This window comes from Ctenopharyngodon idella, chromosome 1 (genome assembly GCF_019924925.1).
Source record: "Ctenopharyngodon idella isolate HZGC_01 chromosome 1, HZGC01, whole genome shotgun sequence".
NCBI classification, from domain to species: domain Eukaryota; kingdom Metazoa; phylum Chordata; class Actinopteri; order Cypriniformes; family Xenocyprididae; genus Ctenopharyngodon; species Ctenopharyngodon idella.
In genome coordinates, this window is record NC_067220.1 from 17475588 (window position 1) to 17495530 (window position 19943).

At 37.6% G+C, this 19943-nt stretch overlaps 1 protein-coding gene across 7 annotated transcripts in view; it reads right to left on the reverse strand.

The window, feature by feature from the left end:
* Positions 1 to 559: 559 nt before the first annotated feature.
* Positions 560 to 19943, reverse strand: part of sorbs2a (sorbin and SH3 domain containing 2a) — a 59667-nt gene continuing 40283 nt past the window's right edge. For 2 of the 7 annotated variants that reach the window (XM_051895078.1, XM_051895049.1), the window contains exons 13-24: positions 18709 to 18765; positions 16238 to 16284; positions 15405 to 15580; positions 13320 to 14996; positions 12350 to 12411; positions 11992 to 12089; positions 11207 to 11321; positions 10984 to 11112; positions 9923 to 10093; positions 5150 to 5187; positions 4939 to 5045; positions 560 to 2967 (exon numbers count right to left, since the gene is read on the reverse strand). In XM_051895078.1, the coding sequence (XP_051751038.1) occupies positions 2906 to 2967; positions 4939 to 5045; positions 5150 to 5187; positions 9923 to 10093; positions 10984 to 11112; positions 11207 to 11321; positions 11992 to 12089; positions 12350 to 12411; positions 13320 to 14996; positions 15405 to 15580; positions 16238 to 16284; positions 18709 to 18765 (2739 nt within the window). In that variant the 3' untranslated portion in view covers positions 560 to 2905. The other 5 variants (XM_051895071.1, XM_051895031.1, XM_051895056.1 and 2 more) reach the window with 5 other exon arrangements.

The window sequence follows — 19943 nt, forward strand, 5'->3', positions numbered from 1 at the left end:
TAGTGGCCTCACTGGGCCATCGGATTTCATCAAAAATATCTTAATTTGTGTTCCGAAGATGAACAAAGGTCTTGCGGGTGTGGAAAGACATGAGGGTGAGTAATAAATGGCATTATTTTCATTTTTGGGTGAACTAACCCTTTAAAATATATTAAAATAGAAAAACATTATTTTATAATACTTAACAATATTGATGTTTTTACTGTATTTTGATCAAATAAATGAAGCTTTGGTGAGAAGAGACTTCTTTCAAAAAAAAAAAATCTTACCATACCCAAACTTTTGATTGGTAGTACACACATAAACATATAAATAAACACAACAAAAATATTGTTTTTGTTTTATCATATATCATCATATATAAACTTCTTTTAGTGAAATGCTTTTCTTGACAAGTTTGCCTGTGTTGTCTTTACAATAAGTAACAATTGCTTTATTTCATTATTGTTTTTGCACTTTTTAGTTGTGCAAAGAAAAACCTACAAAGGTTGCAAAATACTTGAAATGAATATAAAAATAACAATCCCAGTGTTCAAATATCAGAACTGGAGGCAATGGATAAACATAGAAGCTCAAATAACTGAGCAGAAATTTATTGGATACAGAACAAAAAAAGCAGAGACAGAGGGACAGAGATAGAGAAAGAAAGAAAACAAGAAAGAAAGGGAGAGAGAAAGCTTTATTTGAAAGTGAGCAGGTTAAAGATCCTCTCAAGCTCACCAGTTCATCAAGCACACACATCAAATAACACTATATGTTATATAGTGTTAACACTAACACTATATGCCTATAAAGAAAAAGGCAAAAATATCCTCCAAAAAATCCACTGTCTTTAGCAGAGGAGAGTAGTTTGTGGCTGTAGCAAAGGCAAACAGTGACTGCAGTTTGACTACAGTGTGCATCAGTATCCATCCTGTACTGAAGAAAGTCCTTTATTAGTCCCAAAAATGTTCTTTGCTTATTTCTTTTTTGCATACATTTTCTTTCTTTTTTGCACCAAAGAAGTTGGGTGAGTAGAATAAATTTGGCACATGGGATGAAGTAAAAAGGATGAAAGAAACCAAAAGTGAGAAAGGAAGGGCTTTATAATGGAAGTGAAACTCATGTACAGTACAATACAAAAGGACATATAAAGTATCAGCAAACACAGCTGTGACGCTGGAAAATGCAAACAGTGTGATTAAAATATTTAAAGCTAAAGTGTGTAATTTCTGCACCAACAAATGTAATTGCAAATGTTTTCAAACAGGTTTCCAAAATCCTTTCTATCTGCCATTGGACAGCCAAACAGAAAACCCCAACCCAAACTCAAACTATTGGTTGTGCTCAAATCAACAAAGTGCCACAGTGTTCACACTTGGATGAATCAACCTATGAATGGTTTACTTGTAGTTGTCCCAGCATATTATGCTATGTAAGGACACAATACTTCATTATTAACATTCTTACACACTTCAACTTTAAAGAAAACAAAAATAATTGAACTAATAAATGTTTAAGGTGCTTTAAGATTGCCTGTGAAATTCATAGACACACTTTTCCATATACTGAATATACGTACTTGTAAAAGCCGATGCAACACAAGCTATGTTTTCAGATGAGAACACAAGTGATACACTTAGTGCAGAAAATACTGATATACAAATCCTTCAAAAATGAAACGTGAACTTTTAAACGTCAGACAAGCATACAAACTACAACATTCATCAAAGACCAACAACTCTCTCTATTGTATTATTTGATGCAATCTCTGTATGAGTGAATCTCATGAGAAATGTGGCAGATAAATGACATAATTGAAGTTTTATACTAGAGATCATACTTTCAAAAAAGTGAAAATTGAAAAATTGAGAAATTACCTTTTAGATAAATTAATTTAGGTTAACAAATAAAAAAATTAAACATTATAACAGGCTCACATTGTTATTGTAACATTGTTGCCATTCATTACTAAAACGAGCAATGATTTAATCTTGATTTACATGTTTTTTTTACTGTATGAAAGTCAAGTGGTTCACTGACACCTGGTTTACAATTCTAAAACTCAGTCCATTCATAAAATTCTCAAGTAAACATTAGAAAACAAGTTCATTAATCAAATATTTGTTACCAAATTTCATAAAAGCATCTTTCCTTTCCAGAATGTCAATGCACTTTCTTTTTAAAGACAATTTATACAAATACCCACAATGCACTGATAATTATACAAACATTATCCTATATGAATGATTGCCACTTATACAATAGCAAAATTGCTCCGTAATTTTGTATGGCAAAAAGTATTGTTACCTATACAGTTAATGGTTAAAACACATTTGTTTCTATCACTTCCTTATTTTGGCCACACAAGGGGAATAAGCAATTTCATAATTGTCCATGATACAACATGTAGCTCCTTTTAATGAAACTATACATCCTCATCTATAACCAGTGGTCTCTATATTGCTATTAACCGTGCACTGTTTATTACACTACACACAGACATACTGTACACATGCACTCAGTTCAACACTGATGCCTGAGGTTTCTCCTCATAACCATTTATACTGTTCTACTGACCTCTCTTATTACCATGCTACCTGAATCCTCACCGTACTAACTCTGAGCTACCGCATCCTGGAAAATAACAAAATGTCAAAATAACATGAAAAACACTGATGAATGTGCTGTTGTCAGAATAGCAGATGAAGGAACAGTGAGGAGACTTTGTGATGGCACAAAAAAGTGCTCAAAGTGAAATTAACTTCAGTGGTTTGTCTGTGCAGAAATGGCAGAGCTAAAAATGTTGTGTTTGTGAACACACTCACACATAAAGACACGCACACTTTCTCAAAGGTGAGGTGCCTCATTGGCCCTACACAGTAGGCACTGGAGTGGCCGTATTTGTGCCATTGTTTCCTCTTTGTTAAAGCGGTTTAACATAGTTTCCCGGGAACGTTCCAAATAACCTGGTTCTACGAGAGGTACCTGAAAACAAAGACACAGACGAGACGATTATCAGCAATAAAATACATTAAATTTCATGAACAGTTTAACTAACATGCTTACACTGTACATCACGTAAACATCTTTTATATGCATATTGTCAAAAGATATCATTAAACTTATGTTTTCAATCATATTTTATGTTTTCATATATGGCAACACTTTAGTTTAGGGTACAATTCTCACTATTAACTAGTTGCTTATTAGCATTTATACTACGGGGCTGTTGAATGCTCGAATCTGATTGGTTGACCAATGTTCTTAGGTGTGCAATTATTTTCAGGGAAACACATGGCTAAAGTAGTTCTAGCAGGTCTTGACCGCACTGCAGTTCTATATCACTTCACCAAATGATTTCAGTTATTTCAATAGGTCCTACAGCCTACAACCGCAAAAGAAACAAAACCTACAACGACACTGACCAAGCAAATAAATATAGTAAACAATAGGATGAAAATGCCAAATTTTTGTCATGGTTTTTGCCACAATATATACGTTTTATTGTGACCTGAAAGCACATACTCTGTCCCGCTCTCTTTCACACACATCACGTACAATACGGACACACACTCGCACAGAAACGTTTTTTCAGCGCTGCTCTGATAAATTAATCAGTAAAATAGTTTAGCAACTTAAAAGATACATGGCATTTCTCACCAGCGAGGTAATAACTGTGCGGTTCTTGAGGTAGATAAACTTAGAGTTTCGCTATTAGTAGAGACGCTGCTGCCGTGAGAGACGCACAGACTCAGGTAAGCTAATTCACAAGCTTATTCTCTCTCTCTCTCTCTCTCTCAAATGCGTTAATGACTGTATCAACGGTATTAGTCTGCTATCAAGGCTCCGTTACTAGTTCTGAAATGACGTTTTGGAATTAGCAACGGAGGCTTGGGATGAGATGCGTAAGAAATTAGTCCCACACACAAGAGTGTTTTAAGGACAAAAACCTGACAAATGTCTTGAAATACAACATCGGAGCAGTGTCTTGTGTGGTAACCGTAGTAGAAGCGGAATAATTGACTCCGGGCCGTTGAATTCTTAGAAAATAATGCACACCTGAGGTGTAACTCCGCTTCGTGTTGTGGCCGCATTACCACCTCGGGTCTGCATTATTTTCTAAGAATTCAACGGCCAGTCGTCAATTATTCCTTACGCATTTTACTAGGATTTTTCCAGTTTATTAGTACTTTTAAAGCACATATTAATGCCTTATTTTTGCATGACCATATTCTACATGCCTTAATCTTACCCAATACCTAAACTTAACAACTACCTTACTAAATATTAATAAGCAGTGATTAGGAGTTTATTGAGGCAAAAGTGGTAGTTAATAGTGAGAATTGGACCTTAATCTAAAGTGTGACCGTATATACTATATATATCATAATAATTACATTTACTCTGGAATTCTTGATTATGATTGGTCAATCACATTATTTGGTCAAATATTTTTGTATAATGATGGCTAGATGGCTATACAGTTGTATAACTCACTACTACACCTAGCGGTGTAGTTAAAATAAAATAACTTCAACTCAAATCATTCATTTATTAATTTATTTGATAATAACAGTAGATCTGAAATAAGTGGGATAATGTACTTTCAGCCACTCATTAGCACATAAAACCCTTTAGTATATAAACTAGTGATCAAAAGTTTGGTGTCAATAAGACATATATGCTCAGGTTGCATTTATTTGATCAAAAATACAGTAAAAACAGTAATATTGTGAAATTTATTACAATTTAAAATAACTCTATTTGAAATGTATTTATTCCTGTAGTGGAAAATCTGAAAACAGTTGCTTAAGATTTTTGTAAAAAACCTTGATACATTTTTTCGGTATTCTTTTATAAATAGAAAGTTCAAAAGAACAGACAACAAACAAGTCTTGTTAATGAAAATGATACACCATTTGCAGAGGTTCTGTAGTAGCTTTATAAAAGACATACCCACAAACCAGCCATCGTCACATTTCTCTATGACATCAACAACGTCCCCCTCCTTAAGCTCCAGCTCATCCTCATTACGAGGCACATAGTTGTAGACAGCTTGGAAGCTTGAGCAACATTAAAATAATGTTTTTAAAGTGCGCTGTTTATGGTTGGACAGTGAATAGACAAAATAACACAGATAGTGTCAAAAATTGTAAAATGTACTTACGGGTCACCACCTGCATGCTGGGAATCCTGCATCATTTTCTGAGAGAGAGAGAAAGAGAGTGGAAAGTGTCACTATAGTGTACATGTAACACTTTAACGCGTCAGAATATCATGCCAAATCCAGGCACATGTCATTCTATGAGTCTTCATCGTCATCACAGAGCTTAGAGAAAACCTGTTGTTACAATACACACATAGAGGAAATCCAGCCATGATGCGACCAGAGGACTATAAAAGAGATTAGAAAGGACTTCATTTCCCAGTCTGCACTGCTGCTAGTGTCACAGCACACTCCATCCTACCCTTCTTGCTCTACTGGGTGATAAACAGGGAGATAAACAGCGCCTCCTGGTGGAAATGGGGCTACGTGGTGGCTTACCCTCAACCACCACTTCCTGCCTATAAACTGTCTGCAAGAATCAAATGCAAGGCAACCAATCAGAGATCAGCATTCTCATACAAAATCCATTGCTGGTATTGAGATTAAGACCATGAATAAGATTATAAATAATGCTGTGTTAATTCCATTTCAGTTTTAGTAGTAATTCCAAAGTCTTGAATTATTAGGGATTCGATGAGTACAGTCCAACTTTGGGCAAGTAAGAGACACAGACATACATGCAAAAACACAACTGTCTCACTTGCATTATTGACCAGACACCGTATTTAAAATAACAGAATGAGGAATATAAGGACAGTTCATTCAGTTTGTCAATCATTCAACCAACAAAATTATTGAAAACAAATTTCCAGTGAACAAAAAATAGAGAAAGCATGTGTTGTAGGGGATAAAAAAATTATATTATCTACTGACCCTCATGTCAATACAAATCCATATGTTATTTTCTGATGTAGAACATTTTATTAGAATTTTTAAAGACGTTTTATGCAGATATTGCAATAAAAACAGTTAGTAACCACTGGCTATTAAACTAAAAATAAGTATAAGGAATGCATGTGATATTAAAAATCTGGCTGATATCGATAAGCTGGTAATTATTTTCATGTTATGGCTGATAATTGATAAAATGTTGATATTAAAATTGTATACTGTTTTGTTTAAATTAAAAAGAAACACTAAGACAATCGTTTTAAATGCTATAAGTGAATTTAGGCATCACAATGGATGTTCATTTTGAGATTCTATTAATTAATTTATAATAAGATAAGATAAATCTAAATGTAAAAATAGGGACATGCCCAATTAAATAGGCAATATCGGTAAATCAGTTATATATATATATAGCATACCTACAGAAAACACCATAAAGGCACAAAAGTAGTTCATATGTTTTTGCTTGGCCCTGGGCACAATGAACTGTGTGGCAAGAGCAGCTTGTGATATTTTTTTCACAGGTTTGGTACAATATGAGGGTGTATATATAATGACAAAATTTTCATTTTGGGGTGAACTAGTCCTTTAAGACTTTACTTCTAACCCTTAAAGTACCATGAAATCAAAAATGACAATTCATTCTTCTTTTTTTTTATTTTTTATGGAATATTGCTGTATTTACTATAAAAGATATATATGCACATCTATATTTATTTATTTGCTTATTTATTTATTTTAATTCCTGTGCCCGCATAATCTTTAATCAAAATAACTTCCCCTCCCTCTCACAACCCTCTTTTATCTGATGGGCGGGGCAACCTGTCACTCACATGAGATCACAGCAATCGCAAACAACAATGATCCAATCAATTTCTGATGGACAAAATGAAGTCCCGCCCTACATTTTTTCTTGTTTGAGAAGCTGTTTCACTTGGATATACATTGCAACAGGGAAGAAAAGACTATCGCAAAAAGTCTTGTCATTTGCATTAAATTAATATTGCACACATATTTACATATATAGCCTTTATGTTTTTTCTGAAGGTTCGGGGTTCATATCCACAAATTATCTGACTTTAATGTTTGCTTAATGTCAAAAAATTCTACGTCGCACATCAATACACACGTGCATGCACCACACATCAACCCTGAAGCCATTGTTTTGTACATTCTTTTTACCTTAATCTTAGGAGACCGAGGCTGTGAACGTGGGGAGAGAGGAGAAATAGAGGTAGAGGATGGGGGGATGGATGGTGAGGGCTGAGTGGAGACTACAGGTACAGAGGAGGGAGGAGGAGAGGAAAGGAGTGTAGGAGATCTGGGAGGAGAAGGTGGAATTTCAGGAGATGGGATGCGGTCTGAAGAAGATGGAGGAGGAGAGGGAGAGGAGGGTGGGGAGGCTGGAATAGTTGGCAGAAGAGGCTGGCAGGAGGAATAAAGAGGCGGATGGAAAGAAGGAATAGGAGATGGAGGAGATGGCGGGATTGGCGAGATATGAGGACAGGATGGAGGAGAAGGAGAGTGGGAGGAGGAGATATTTGAGAAAACAGGATTGGAAGTAGGAGAAGATAGCTGAGGAGCAAAAGAAGAAAGAAGGGGTTGCGGAAATGAGGGAGGAGGAGAAGGAGATGAAATGTATTGATAATTAGAAGGCAAAGAAGAGGCCGAAGAAGGAGAAATATTGAGAGTTGATGAAGGAGGAGGAGGAAGAGGGATTGGGGAGTTTGGAGGAGACAGAGGAGGTGAAGGAGTGGAGAGAGATAATGGAGGGAGAGGAGAGTCTGAAGGGGAAGAAACAACTGAGGTTTGGAGGATAGAGGAGGAATAAGGCACCAAAGGAAGAGGTGAAGCAAGAGTACATGGAGAAGGTTTTGAAGAAGATGGCGGAGAACAGTGAACAGCAGAGGCAGATGATTCAATGTGTGGAGGAGAAAAGCTAGTGGAAGACAGAGTAAGGGAGGAATTAGGGGTGAGTGAGGAGGAGAAGGGGAAAGATGGAGTGATGGAGGAGGAGTCAGCCTGGCAAAGAGAAGGACAAAGGTGAAACTGTGTTCTACTACTGAGGTGAACTACTTTTTACAACTTTGAGCCTGTCAAAATTTCACACACAACTAGTGTGACAAAGACTATTTAAAGGGGCCATATCATGGTAAACAGGACTTTCCTTGATCTTTTGAAATAGAATTGATGTAGACTATATATATTTCTGGTCAGAACCTGATAACCATCAATGTTTACATATCTACACATATTCAGTATACAGAAGCTTAGCACATTCAGTTACGGCAAAGTAATAAGGATAACACAGGAAAGGTGAATCTCATGATACCACTCAAGAAACTGGACACAACTTCATAAATCTTTTTCAAAGCTATTTTGGACCCTGATGGAAAACATGCAACACCCTGTTTACACCTGTATTTAGCATTGTCCACTTGTGATCTGATCGACCAAACGCATCTTAATACCAGGTGGAAACAGGGCCAATAACTATAATCGTTATAATTGAGAATAAGGAAGTCCATGCCACAACTATAACGATAATGGCACAGAGGAATGATAACATTGGAATCACTTTCAGAATGTCTTTTTTTCAACTGATGAACAATAAAAATATTGACATCCAATCAGAATCCACTTCACTTTAAAGTGCTTGAGCGGCAGACAACAATAACTACAGCGTACGCTTATAACAGAATGTTATCATCAGCTGGTGTGTGGATGCTGCTATTGTTAATTTTATAGTTATCTTTATAGTTATGGTTCTTGGTGTGAACAGTAGCAAGAAAAAAATTTCAGAGAAAAAATAAATGCATTTTAAAAACATGCTGGATATGGCCCCTTTAATTTAGTCAAAGAGCATGCAAATGTTTTTTGTTTTGTTTTTTCAGAAATGAAAAAAAAAAAAAAAAAAAAAATGCTTTAAACTTAAGGTTTAAGAGATTTTCACTCTCTGCACACCAGACTATCATGCTTCTCTCACACTGCATGTTGCACCTCTTTTCTTGAAACAGCCTCCAAGGCTGATCTGTTGATCACTTCATCATCCTCTTCCTTTATGTACAACTCCGGAAGCTCCTCCCATTTTATCGCAGATACCGGACTGTAAAGCTCTGTTTTCTCATTCAAAATGACTGACAGCAGCTCCTCAGCCTTTTTCTCATAGATATCATGATGTTTATCCAGTTTATTTTCTGATTTGTGGCTTGAACTGATGGACAGTGACCTATCAGGCAATACATCTTGAATAGCTATGTTTTTTGATCGATTGGCCAGTCTGCATTCAAGTTCATTTTGGAGTTGTTTTTTCAGAAACATCGACATAAGCTCACCATATGGATCAGGTTCACTTATTATCCTAGATGGGTTATAGTTTTGTTTCAAGCTTTGCTCCTTTACATACATATCTTCTAAGAGCTTTTTACCATCATGCTCCTTTTGTTTCATTCTTAATAGCTGTTGATTTTGGTCTGTGATCCATTTCATGGGTAACGATTCTTTTAAATCTATTTCTGTCAGTTTATCTCTGTAGAGATGTTCATGGGAAACATTTGAGGACTCTGAAGTGATTGGTCCATGGCTGAAAAAAGGGGAGGAAAGGTTTTGTGGTGGGGTAACCCTTTGCACAAGTGGAGCAGGGGATTGGATGCCTATGTAGTGTAGGTTGCTGGGTAAGGGAGGAGGGGTGGGTGGCACTGGACTGCCACAGGAAGATGGGTAAGTGGTGGACACACCCAATGTGAGGGACAGCCATTCGCTAGTGACCGTTTGAAGGTGTGTCCTAGTGGCAGAATCAAGCCACTGGAAATCTGAGTCTGAATCGTGCTTGAGCAAGGAAGAAAAAAAGCAGAAAGACTGGTTTATGAACTTATTGACTTAAATAAGGTCTGTAGGACAGACTTTGTGGGTGTGACGGTCCAAAACTGGTCCAAGACTTACCTTCTGTGCCCTATATGTGTGCGTGTCTCCTTGGTGACTGGGGCTCTTGGAAGGAGAGCCCTTGATTACATCGACATAGGACACAGGGAAAATGCCCTGCTTGTTTGAGCCAGGAATCTTTCCTTCATACCAATTCTGATCCACCTTCCTTAGGAGGATCACTCGCTCCCCCTACAATAGCAAAAACAATGCACTGTAAACCCTAACACTCAAAATATTTAATTGGTTTTAGTAGAACAAAGTTAAATTGAACAGTTTATTCAGTTAAATTAACTGCTATGAGTATTTAGAACTTTCTTTTTCTTTCAAGTTCACAGCACTGACATATTTTAAGCAAACTGAACTGTTTAATTGTTTTGAGTTGTATGAACACATTTCTTTTAATTTAGACTAACTTAATTTTAACTGAAACTGGGCTGGGATTTCTATTTCCCAGGCATACTTTGCCCATGCACTCGTGGCACTTTTTTGTGCAAGATTAATGGTAAGGGAGATTTAGTAGTGATTAATGTTTTGTTTTGCCAATTTAGAAGAGTTTCTGTTCATGTGGGTTTTTGGAGTGTTACCATCATGGTGACAAGTGGCGCATACTGCTTGGTTTGAGAGCAGGTAAGTTACATGTTTTAAGTTGCTGTACTCATTCAGTAAGTGCTATACCACACTATTGTTAACATGTTAGAAAATTAGCAAGTTGGCATTTTCTGAATTTTCTTATTAGAAGAAGAACTCAAAATAAAAAAGTTAATTAACTAAATATGTTATGTTAATTGCTATCAAAATGTATGAGTTAGCTAACTCAGTACTTCAAGTTAGGAGCAATTAACATGCCTGAGTACTACAAACTCAAAACTTGATAGTTCTGCTTTCTTAAAATTGGGAACATCATAACTAAAAAAATTTGATGTAACTGATTTCCTCAATTTTTTTGAGTTAGTCCAACTTATTCGGGTTTACAGTGTGCATGCATGCATAAAATACACTATTTAGGCTAGAGTGAGTTAGTAAGTACATGTTTTAGAGCTTGAGAGGTGGTAGGGTGTGTTATAGGTGTTTACACTTGCCTTTCTAAGAGAAAGCTCTACGTTAGTGTCCGCATTGAAGTTGTATCGTGCTATGGCCTCTCCCATCTCTCGAACCTGAGCTGGAGGAGGAGGCCTGACAGGCTGTCTCCGCTCAGGAGATGCCACCTTCTGAAGGGGAGAATAAAAGATAGAAAGCAAGAGAGAATATGATTACATGTGTGTCAGGGTTTAGTTTAACTCAATAGGTTATATAGACACTGACCTCAACGTAAGAGATGGGGAAAATCCCAATCCGTCCTCTGTGTTCCCCCTCATACCAGTTACTGTCTATCTGTCTGATGATGTTGACTGGATCACCTTTCTTAAAGGAAAGTTCCCTGTAAATGCACACACATGTGCAGGCAAAACATGCATTACGTACACAGTAAAGAGAATATATTTATACCTATTTATTTATACATAGGTATAATATTCAAAAATATTCACCAATTTCATTAATCGTAATAATCCATGATATAATGACACACACACACACACACACATATATATATATATATATATATATATATATATATATATATATATATATATATATATATATATATATATATATATAAACATATAAACTGTGTTATTTGCAAGCTGTGTTGTACTTTTTTTTTTTTGTTACACAATTAATTTTGGTGATATGCTAATTGTCAGGCTGAAATTCATGGGAAATTCTCTAATGGTTTTATTAGCATGGATTTTCATGCAAGCTGACACTTTCGTGCAAAGACTGACAGCTCATTGCTCAATTGCGATGCAGAGACCAATTTGACATTAGCGAGTTAGTATGCAGAAGCCAAAGAGCAAAAATGCAACATAACAAAATGCAAAACAAAAGAAAGAAAAAGTTTTGAGTGGCGGGACAAGAGTAAAATTAAATGCACTTTCAAAAACAAAAAGCTGCCACAGCCCATGTTGCAGATTCAAATTCAGTGAGATGCTGTGATGTTATTATCATGTGCCAGGCGGAGTCTCTCAGAGTTTTACATATATACTCACTTGGCAGACTGAGCTTTAAAATCATAAATAGCCCTGGCAGACTGTTTCTGATGGAGGAGAGAAGACAATATAAGATAGGTCATCTGCTTAGAGGAAACCTACGAGGCAAGCAAAAAGACCATCAACTATCCAACATGCACGTCTAAGCCATATTTTCTGAGACAACCAAAATAAAGGTTACAAGATCATGGGATTTATGGCATAATACAATACGGATTCAGGATTTAAAATACTATTCCCATCACTATATATTTACTCTTTAATCATTGATGTTTTCCCTGCCGGTTTCAAATCATGGTTCTATGAAATGAAAACTTGTTCATATAAAAGTAGATACGAGGGATATCAGCATTTCTACCTCTCTTTCTGGAGTAGGTCTTCTGCTTTGTGGTGTGAGACGTCCTGTATCAGAGCCCTGGTCTGTGGAAACACAGAGATAATGTCAACAGAAAGAAAACACACTTGTGTAGTGTCCATGGTGGCACCACATGCAATCTACTGGTGTCAAAAGGAAAATGAGAATGAGAATATTTAAAAATGTACAAATATTTATTTCACATTTGGGGACAAACAAAAAGTAAGGGATGATCAAACAAAAAGTAAGGGATGATCTGGAACAGCACAATATGGCATGCGCTTGACATAAAATGGGCCTAAGTACTACAATCATCACAGCATTGTATTTAACCAAAACCTAACATAGAAAACGTATAAAAAAGGAAACAAATAAGCGGCTTAACAACAGTATTTCATACATCAGCAAATGAAAAAAACAAAAAAACAAAACAAAACAATGACAGGAAAGGGCACAAAATCAAAACAAAATTAAGCTCAGTAAACATCATGCATTTAGCCTACTAGACAGGCATTAATTGCAACATGAACTGCTAATACTTCTTTTCCACTTGTATCAATGCACATAAACAGTATGAACTGCAGTGATGAGACAGGCATAAAAAAAAAAAAACAAACAAAAAAAAACAACACAGTTAAATTCCCCATGTATTCATAACTGGAGTTTTTGTGTTAGCATTAAAGCTAACTATTAGCTAATATACTCCAAAAAGTACAAAATATTGAAAACAGATTTTGTCTAGTCAAATATGTTTTAAAATGAGAATGTCCCTCCTTCTAAAACCACATGCAACCAAATTACCTAATACATTCAAGTCAGACACTAGGTGCCATGCTGAAGAAGCATGCTGATTATGTAGAAAAGAAGTGAAAGCGTTTGCATGTTTTCGGGTTGGTAATATCTAGGTAAACACGTGAGGATTCTGCAATTATGATACGGAAGGATAAAAACAACTTTAGAGAACTAGCTGCACCTGAGTAGCAGTGCACATTAGCATTAACATTATGCTGGTTGTTGTTGGAGGCGTCTGCATGGTGCTGGTAGGAGGCACATTGGTGGGCTCCATGGTAAGGCTGGTGGATGTGGGCCGAGGAGGGGGAGCCGGATCCTCTTTGAGCCCGCAAGGAGGAGCTACGCTTGGGCACGTCTGGTAGCAACTCCTCCAATAACCGCCGTAATATGCTATCATCTGGCATCCTTGCTGGTCCTTGCCCCTTTTCCGCCCTTATGTGGTCATAAATGTCCTGCAAAGCAGCATCTAAAGCCTCATAAATTGCGGTTTTGGATTTCGGCCGTCCACTTCTGCAATGTCGTCGTTGGGTCGGCGGGGAGCCTCGTTTCCGGCGGAAAGGCACAGGGCTGACCAGGAAGGCCAGTTTGGAAAGGCCTGACTCACTTGGTGACTGTTGGGCTAGTGGAGATGTAACAGCAGGGTGGGATTCCTGCCGAGCCCTTTCCTGTTGTCGTTCATGTTTTAGCATGGTTGTGAAACGTGTATAGGACGCCGGACAGCGACCCTTACAGGAGCTGATGAGGTGACGGTGTTGGTAGCCTTGACTCTGACCCACACTCTGGTGCAGGTGATGGTGGCGGTGGTGGTGGTGTCCATGATGATGGTGTCCATGATGGTGATGTTGCCCAGAACCGTAGAAGCTCTCCGATGAGGTGAGCGAGCAATGATCCAGGTCGCTCTCGCTACACAATGAAGACCCTTCTATGTGGATGTCGCTCATTTCGGAGGCACAGGCGTCCTGTTCACTGTCCGAGTAGTCTTGATGCTGCCTCTGGTTCTTCGCATGAATTGGCACCAGACTATTGCTGTCTGGTCCTGGTCTTGGCTGTCCCTCAGGGGGACTTCGAGCCCTTTCTGGAGGATCTTCCTCCTCCAAAAGTGATTCAACAGAAAAGCGTCGTTTAGGACAGCTGCTGGCCCTCGAGGACCCTGGTGTGGTGGTGCCTGAAGGGGCATTTTCATCACCAAGGTCTGGCATGGACTTTGATTTCTGGATGAGCTGTTCATATTCCGATATACGGTTTGGGACCATGTGTTGTGGCACCTCATGACCGAAAGGTGCCCAACCATGGAGGTTGTGCCTCTGTTGTTGCTGTAGCCGTTCCAACTCGAGGATTCGTGCACGTACAGAACGAATCACCTCTGAGGGCAACAGTTGCTCACGGTCTATGTGGTGCATCTTCTTGTAGAGCTGAAGGAAACCTGGAGCATCATGTGCCATCTTACGCCGGTGATGTCGGCGCCCCCTGGGAGATGAGGTAAGACTTTTTACTTGAGGCTTCTGTGGAGCGTCTTCATCGAGCAATGAACCTGCACTTTCTGAGCGAGTGGTAGTCACAGAAGTGGATGCTCTCCCGTCATTACTAGCACCATGTCCATCAGACAACAAGTCATCACAGCTGCGTGATTTAAGCCGTGGTGATGAAGGGGTCAAGGCAGATTCATCGTCAACGCTACTCCAAGTCTCTGAAGCTTCATGTCGGCCTGTCTGCCAGCCGTTCTTGAAGCAGATGGAGCGCTTGGAGCCACGCCAGGTTGGCGTGGAGATAGTGAGGGAGTCTGAGGAGAGATGAGAGGAAGGACGCTCCATACCTGGAGAGCTCATACAGGAAGAGAGTGACTCACTAGCGTCTCCAGCTGTGAATTAAAATAACATCCAATGCAGCATGACAAAGAGGAGACAGGAAAGCTGGTTAGTGAGCTCAGCAGACAGAGAATGACAAAGCGAAAAAAAAACGGGTATCAGTGAGAAAGTGTCAGTATAGTTAAATGAGAAAGAGGACACCATGCAATCTCACGGAATTATGATCTTCTACAAAAATTCAAAAATTTCACAGACTAGGTCTAACCACAAAAATGTGACCATGATTGAACAAGAGAAATGAGTATTTTCAGTTTCTGACATGAATCAAACAAAACATATAAATAGGAATTTGTTTATAAATTATTCAACCAGGAAATTGTAATAGAACAAATCCATCAAATTTGATCAGTCTAACGCCTTCTGTTCGCATGTGTAGTTGTGTGAGTGTTGTCTGAAATTACCTTTGGCTCTGGATGGTGAGGAGGGGGAGGAACGTATGGTGGGTTTCTTCAATGTCTGTGCTTTCTGGGAATCCAGAGGTCGGGAAGATACTTGACTGGCATTCTGGTCACTTTCTGTGTTGGCTTGAGTGACAGATGGTTCTGACTTTCGCCTTTTCCTATAGTCACTTGCAGAACTAAAATTCCCAGATCAAAAAACGTTATTATTGACAATTGACTATATTACTAATTTTATAACACTAAACTTGTTACATATTATATATGTAAATAAGATAACAGAGAAATCATTTATCCTTATGCCTAAAAATTCATAATTAAGGGAATAGCTGTGTAACTAGCTGTGTAACTATTTTAACGATTCTGTAAAAACAGTGCATAAACCAAATGCAAAAAACTATTTATGCTACTAAATGGAAACATCACCCAGAATTGGTCAGCAAGTGGACAACATCTTCTAGTACATATATTGACAATGACACTCTGATTACAGGGTCTACACATTAAACAGTTCTAAATAACAGTTCTCAAATCCTGTACTCTATAGATGCCATATGTACAACAGCATGTCACTGAGCTAGAGATGATCTGAGAGCAGTAGGAGGTATGAAAAACCCTTAATATTCAAATACACACACCAGTATGGGATGTAAAATTCATCTGTACACACTAAGTGACTCAAATAAAGAGTGGCAGAGCTTTTAAAACATAAACAAATTAAATTACACAGAGGATGCTCAGTTTCTGTCCTCCAATGGATATCCAATAAGCATCTCTCTCCAAAATGAAAGAACCTGAGTGAGAAAATAAGATATAAGAATAAAAGGGGAGCTTACCTTGAAGGCCCATCAGGCCGTTCAGAAGGCGAGAGATGGAGGGATGACTGAAAGAGAGCAGACAATAAAAGGGAAGAGTGAGATCCATGGGAACAAAGAAGTGTAATGCACCCGTCCTGTGCCTCGCTCACAACCTTCCCCCGCATGCGCAAAGAAAACGATGACTGACAAGGGTTCCACATCTCTCTATCCCACCTTGAAGGACTGTGAAAATGAACTGTGACCTCCTGTAGATAAAAAAGGGGCTAGGGCCCCACAGTAACCAGAGCCCAACAAAAGCCAGCAAACAAAACAGTACAGATCCAAAGAGGCTGCACGTGGCACCAGGTCACAAGAAGCCCGGTCTATTATGTTGTCCAAGATTGCCACGCCTCCTTTCCTTTGACACAGCCTGGGGTGAATTACAACAAATCTGAGTACAATACAGCAGTCTCTGGTGTTCACTCTGGCTTATCCGTGCGACTTGGATCAGAGAAAAGAAAGGAAAGCAATTAACAACACAGCGTTTTTAACACACCAATGCTGATCCAGATAGGAAAATAAATAAAAGCCAGGTAGGAAAATAAATACAAAGCCAAACCACAGGCACAGGAAATGTGCATTTCAATATTACTTGTGAGCATGTGACTCTTTACAAAAAAAAAAAAAAAAAAAATTACAACAAAAATTCTCTCATGCACATGAACACATTCATTCATCAGAGAAAATTGTAAGTAGATCCCCCAAAATTCCAAAGAAATAATGTGGATAGTCCACCCAAAAATGAAAATTCTGTCATCATTTACTTACCCTCATGTTGGTCCAAACCTGTATGATTTACTTTCTTCTGTGGAAAATAAATTAAGATATTTTTAAGAAATGTTTTTGTTCATACAATGGCAGTCAACTGTCACCAAAAATTGTTTGGTTACCAACATTTTTCTAAATATCTTCTTTTGTTTTCTGCAGAAGATCATAAAGGTTTGGAACGGTATGAGTGCGAGTAAATGATGACAGAATTTTTGGGTAAACTATCCCTTTAAGACTAAAAACTTAAAACTGGGGGGTGAGGAAGTGAACTTGACAGCAAGTAAATAAATAATACAAAAGGACATTCTAATAAAAGAAAAAGTTATGAAAAAGCATTTTAAACCACAAAATGCATATGTGAGCGTTCAATTTTCTGCATATTTTTTCATATTTTTCAGTAGTGTTTTCATCTGATACTCCAGGAAAGTCTTAATTAAAGTGACCTTTATTACATGAACTAATTATTTCACATTTAATTTGATATTTGTTTATTTGAATAGTTTACTTAAGAATTTACTCACAACCCGAATTCCGGAAATGTTGAGACGTTTTTTAAATTTGAATAAAATAAAAACTAAAAGACTTTCAAATCACATGACATGCTGGCTTTTGAACTGAACGCTGATAACGCGCTGGAAGGTCTCCCTCCTCTTTAGCCCGGAGGACACGGCGTCCGTGATTTCCAACAAGAACGTCAAATTTAGACTCGTCTGACCATAGAACACTTTTCCACTTTGAAACAGTCTACAGGACACGACGGCGCTTCTGGACCATGTTCACATATGGCTTCCTTTTTGTATGATAGAGCTTTAGTTGGCATCTGCAGATGGCACGGTGGATTGTGTTTACCGACAGTGGTTTCTGAAAGTATTCCTGGGCCCATTTAGTAATGTCATTGACACAATCATGCCGATGAGTGATGTAGTGTCGTCTGAAGACCACGGGTATCCAATAAAGGTCTTAGGCCTTGTCCCTTACGCACAGAGATTTCTCCAGTTTCTCTGAATCTTTTGATGATGTTATGCACTGTAGATGATGAGATTTGCAAAGCCTTTGCAATTTGACATTGAGGAACATTGTTTTCCACAATCTTTTTCCACACTCTTTCACAGCTCTGCCCATCTTTACTTTTGAGAGACTCTGCCTCTCTAAGACATCCCTTTTATAGTTAATCATGTTACAGACCTGATATCAATTAACTTAATTAGTTGCTAGATGTTCTCCCAGCTGAATCTTTTCAAAATTTCTTGCTTTTTCAGCCATTTGTTGCCCCCGTGCCAACTTTTTTGAGACCTGTAGCAGGCATCAAATTTGAAATTAGCTCATTTAGTGGATAAAAGTGTAAAATTTCTCTGTTTAAACATTTGTTATGTTATCTATGTTCTATTGTGAATCAAATATTGGCTCATTTGATTTGAAAGTCTTTTAGTTTTTATTTTATTCAAATTTAAATAACGTCCCAACATTTCCGAAATTCGGGTTGTATGTGGGTCAAATTGATTTTCATTTGCCATCTGGAAAATAAATCATGGGGCAGGAGGAAAAGTGAAAGAAAAAGAGACAAATAAAGATATAGATAATAGATGACAAAGTAAAAAGCAGACCAGCAAATTGTAGGATGAGCAAAGAAACAGCAAAGGAAGGATGGATGGATGGACGGACGGACAGGAAGGTAGATTTACCTGTGCCACAGCATGTGTGGAGTAGTCAGGATTATAATCCAACCTCTTTTTAGGAGGCTGGATGCCCCGCCACCCGAACGAACGAACAGCACAGAGGTGAAGAAGTGAAGAGGTGAAGATGAGGTGGAGAAGCAGGTGCATCATGGGAAAAAGACACATGTGGAGAGAGTGACAACGTTAGGACATGGAGAAACAGAGATCACACAAAACACAGTGTACAAACAAACAAAGGGTGAATACTAGTGAACCTTAGTTTGTCGAAAGCAATCGACTACAGTGCCCACACATGCTTCACCTACCTTACACAGACTGATGATTGTGTGTACATATAATACACACAACGATGAAACTGCAAAAGGCTTCACGCATATTTTGCTTGTTTACTCATGGTGGCAGCAAACTCAACCAGTAAACAAGTCAAGAAGTGTGTTCTAGAAGCTGGAGGAACTGTGCATAAAAGCTCATTTATGAACATACAGTAGCCTCCAAAATATATGGACACTTGAGCCACACATTAAAAATGTTTATGAATTTCATTGCATTCGATTCATTAGATAAAATAAAATAATAATAATTTCTAATGACATTATTTTTGTAATGGCATTTGCAACTATTGGATGTACACTACCATTATACTTTAAAAAAAGTTAACTCTTTTGTTCAGCAAATATGCATTAAATTGGTCTAAAAATTGACAGTAAAGACATTCATTCTATTACAAAATATCTAAATTTCTATTTCAAATTAATACAGTTCTTTTGCTCTTTCTATTAATTAAATAATCCTGAAAAAAATCTACAAAAAAATTAAGCAGCAGCCGTTTTCAACTGCAATAATAAGAAAAAATGTTACTTGAGAATTTTTTTTTATTTTTTTTATCAGATTATTGTTCATTCATTTTTTCTTTTACATTTGGTCACCTATAATTATGAATATTTAGTAACATCCTAGTTGTATAGTACATGCTCAAGTAAATTTGAAAACAGCAGGTTTTGAGTGTCTGAATACTTTTTATAATTTTGTACAGCTTTATCATTTGTTTTAGCATTTAGAACTTCTTGATGTGATACTGTCAAAGTCCCTTTAAGACAAGTCATTTCACTCGGCGGCCATCTTTGAAATGCCTTTCGGGCATCCAAGTGCAGCTCCTATCTTTTTGAATGGGGAAACATCAAATTCTCCAAAGCTGTTTGCCAAGCTTTCGATTAAATTTCATATTTGTAATCACCAATGAA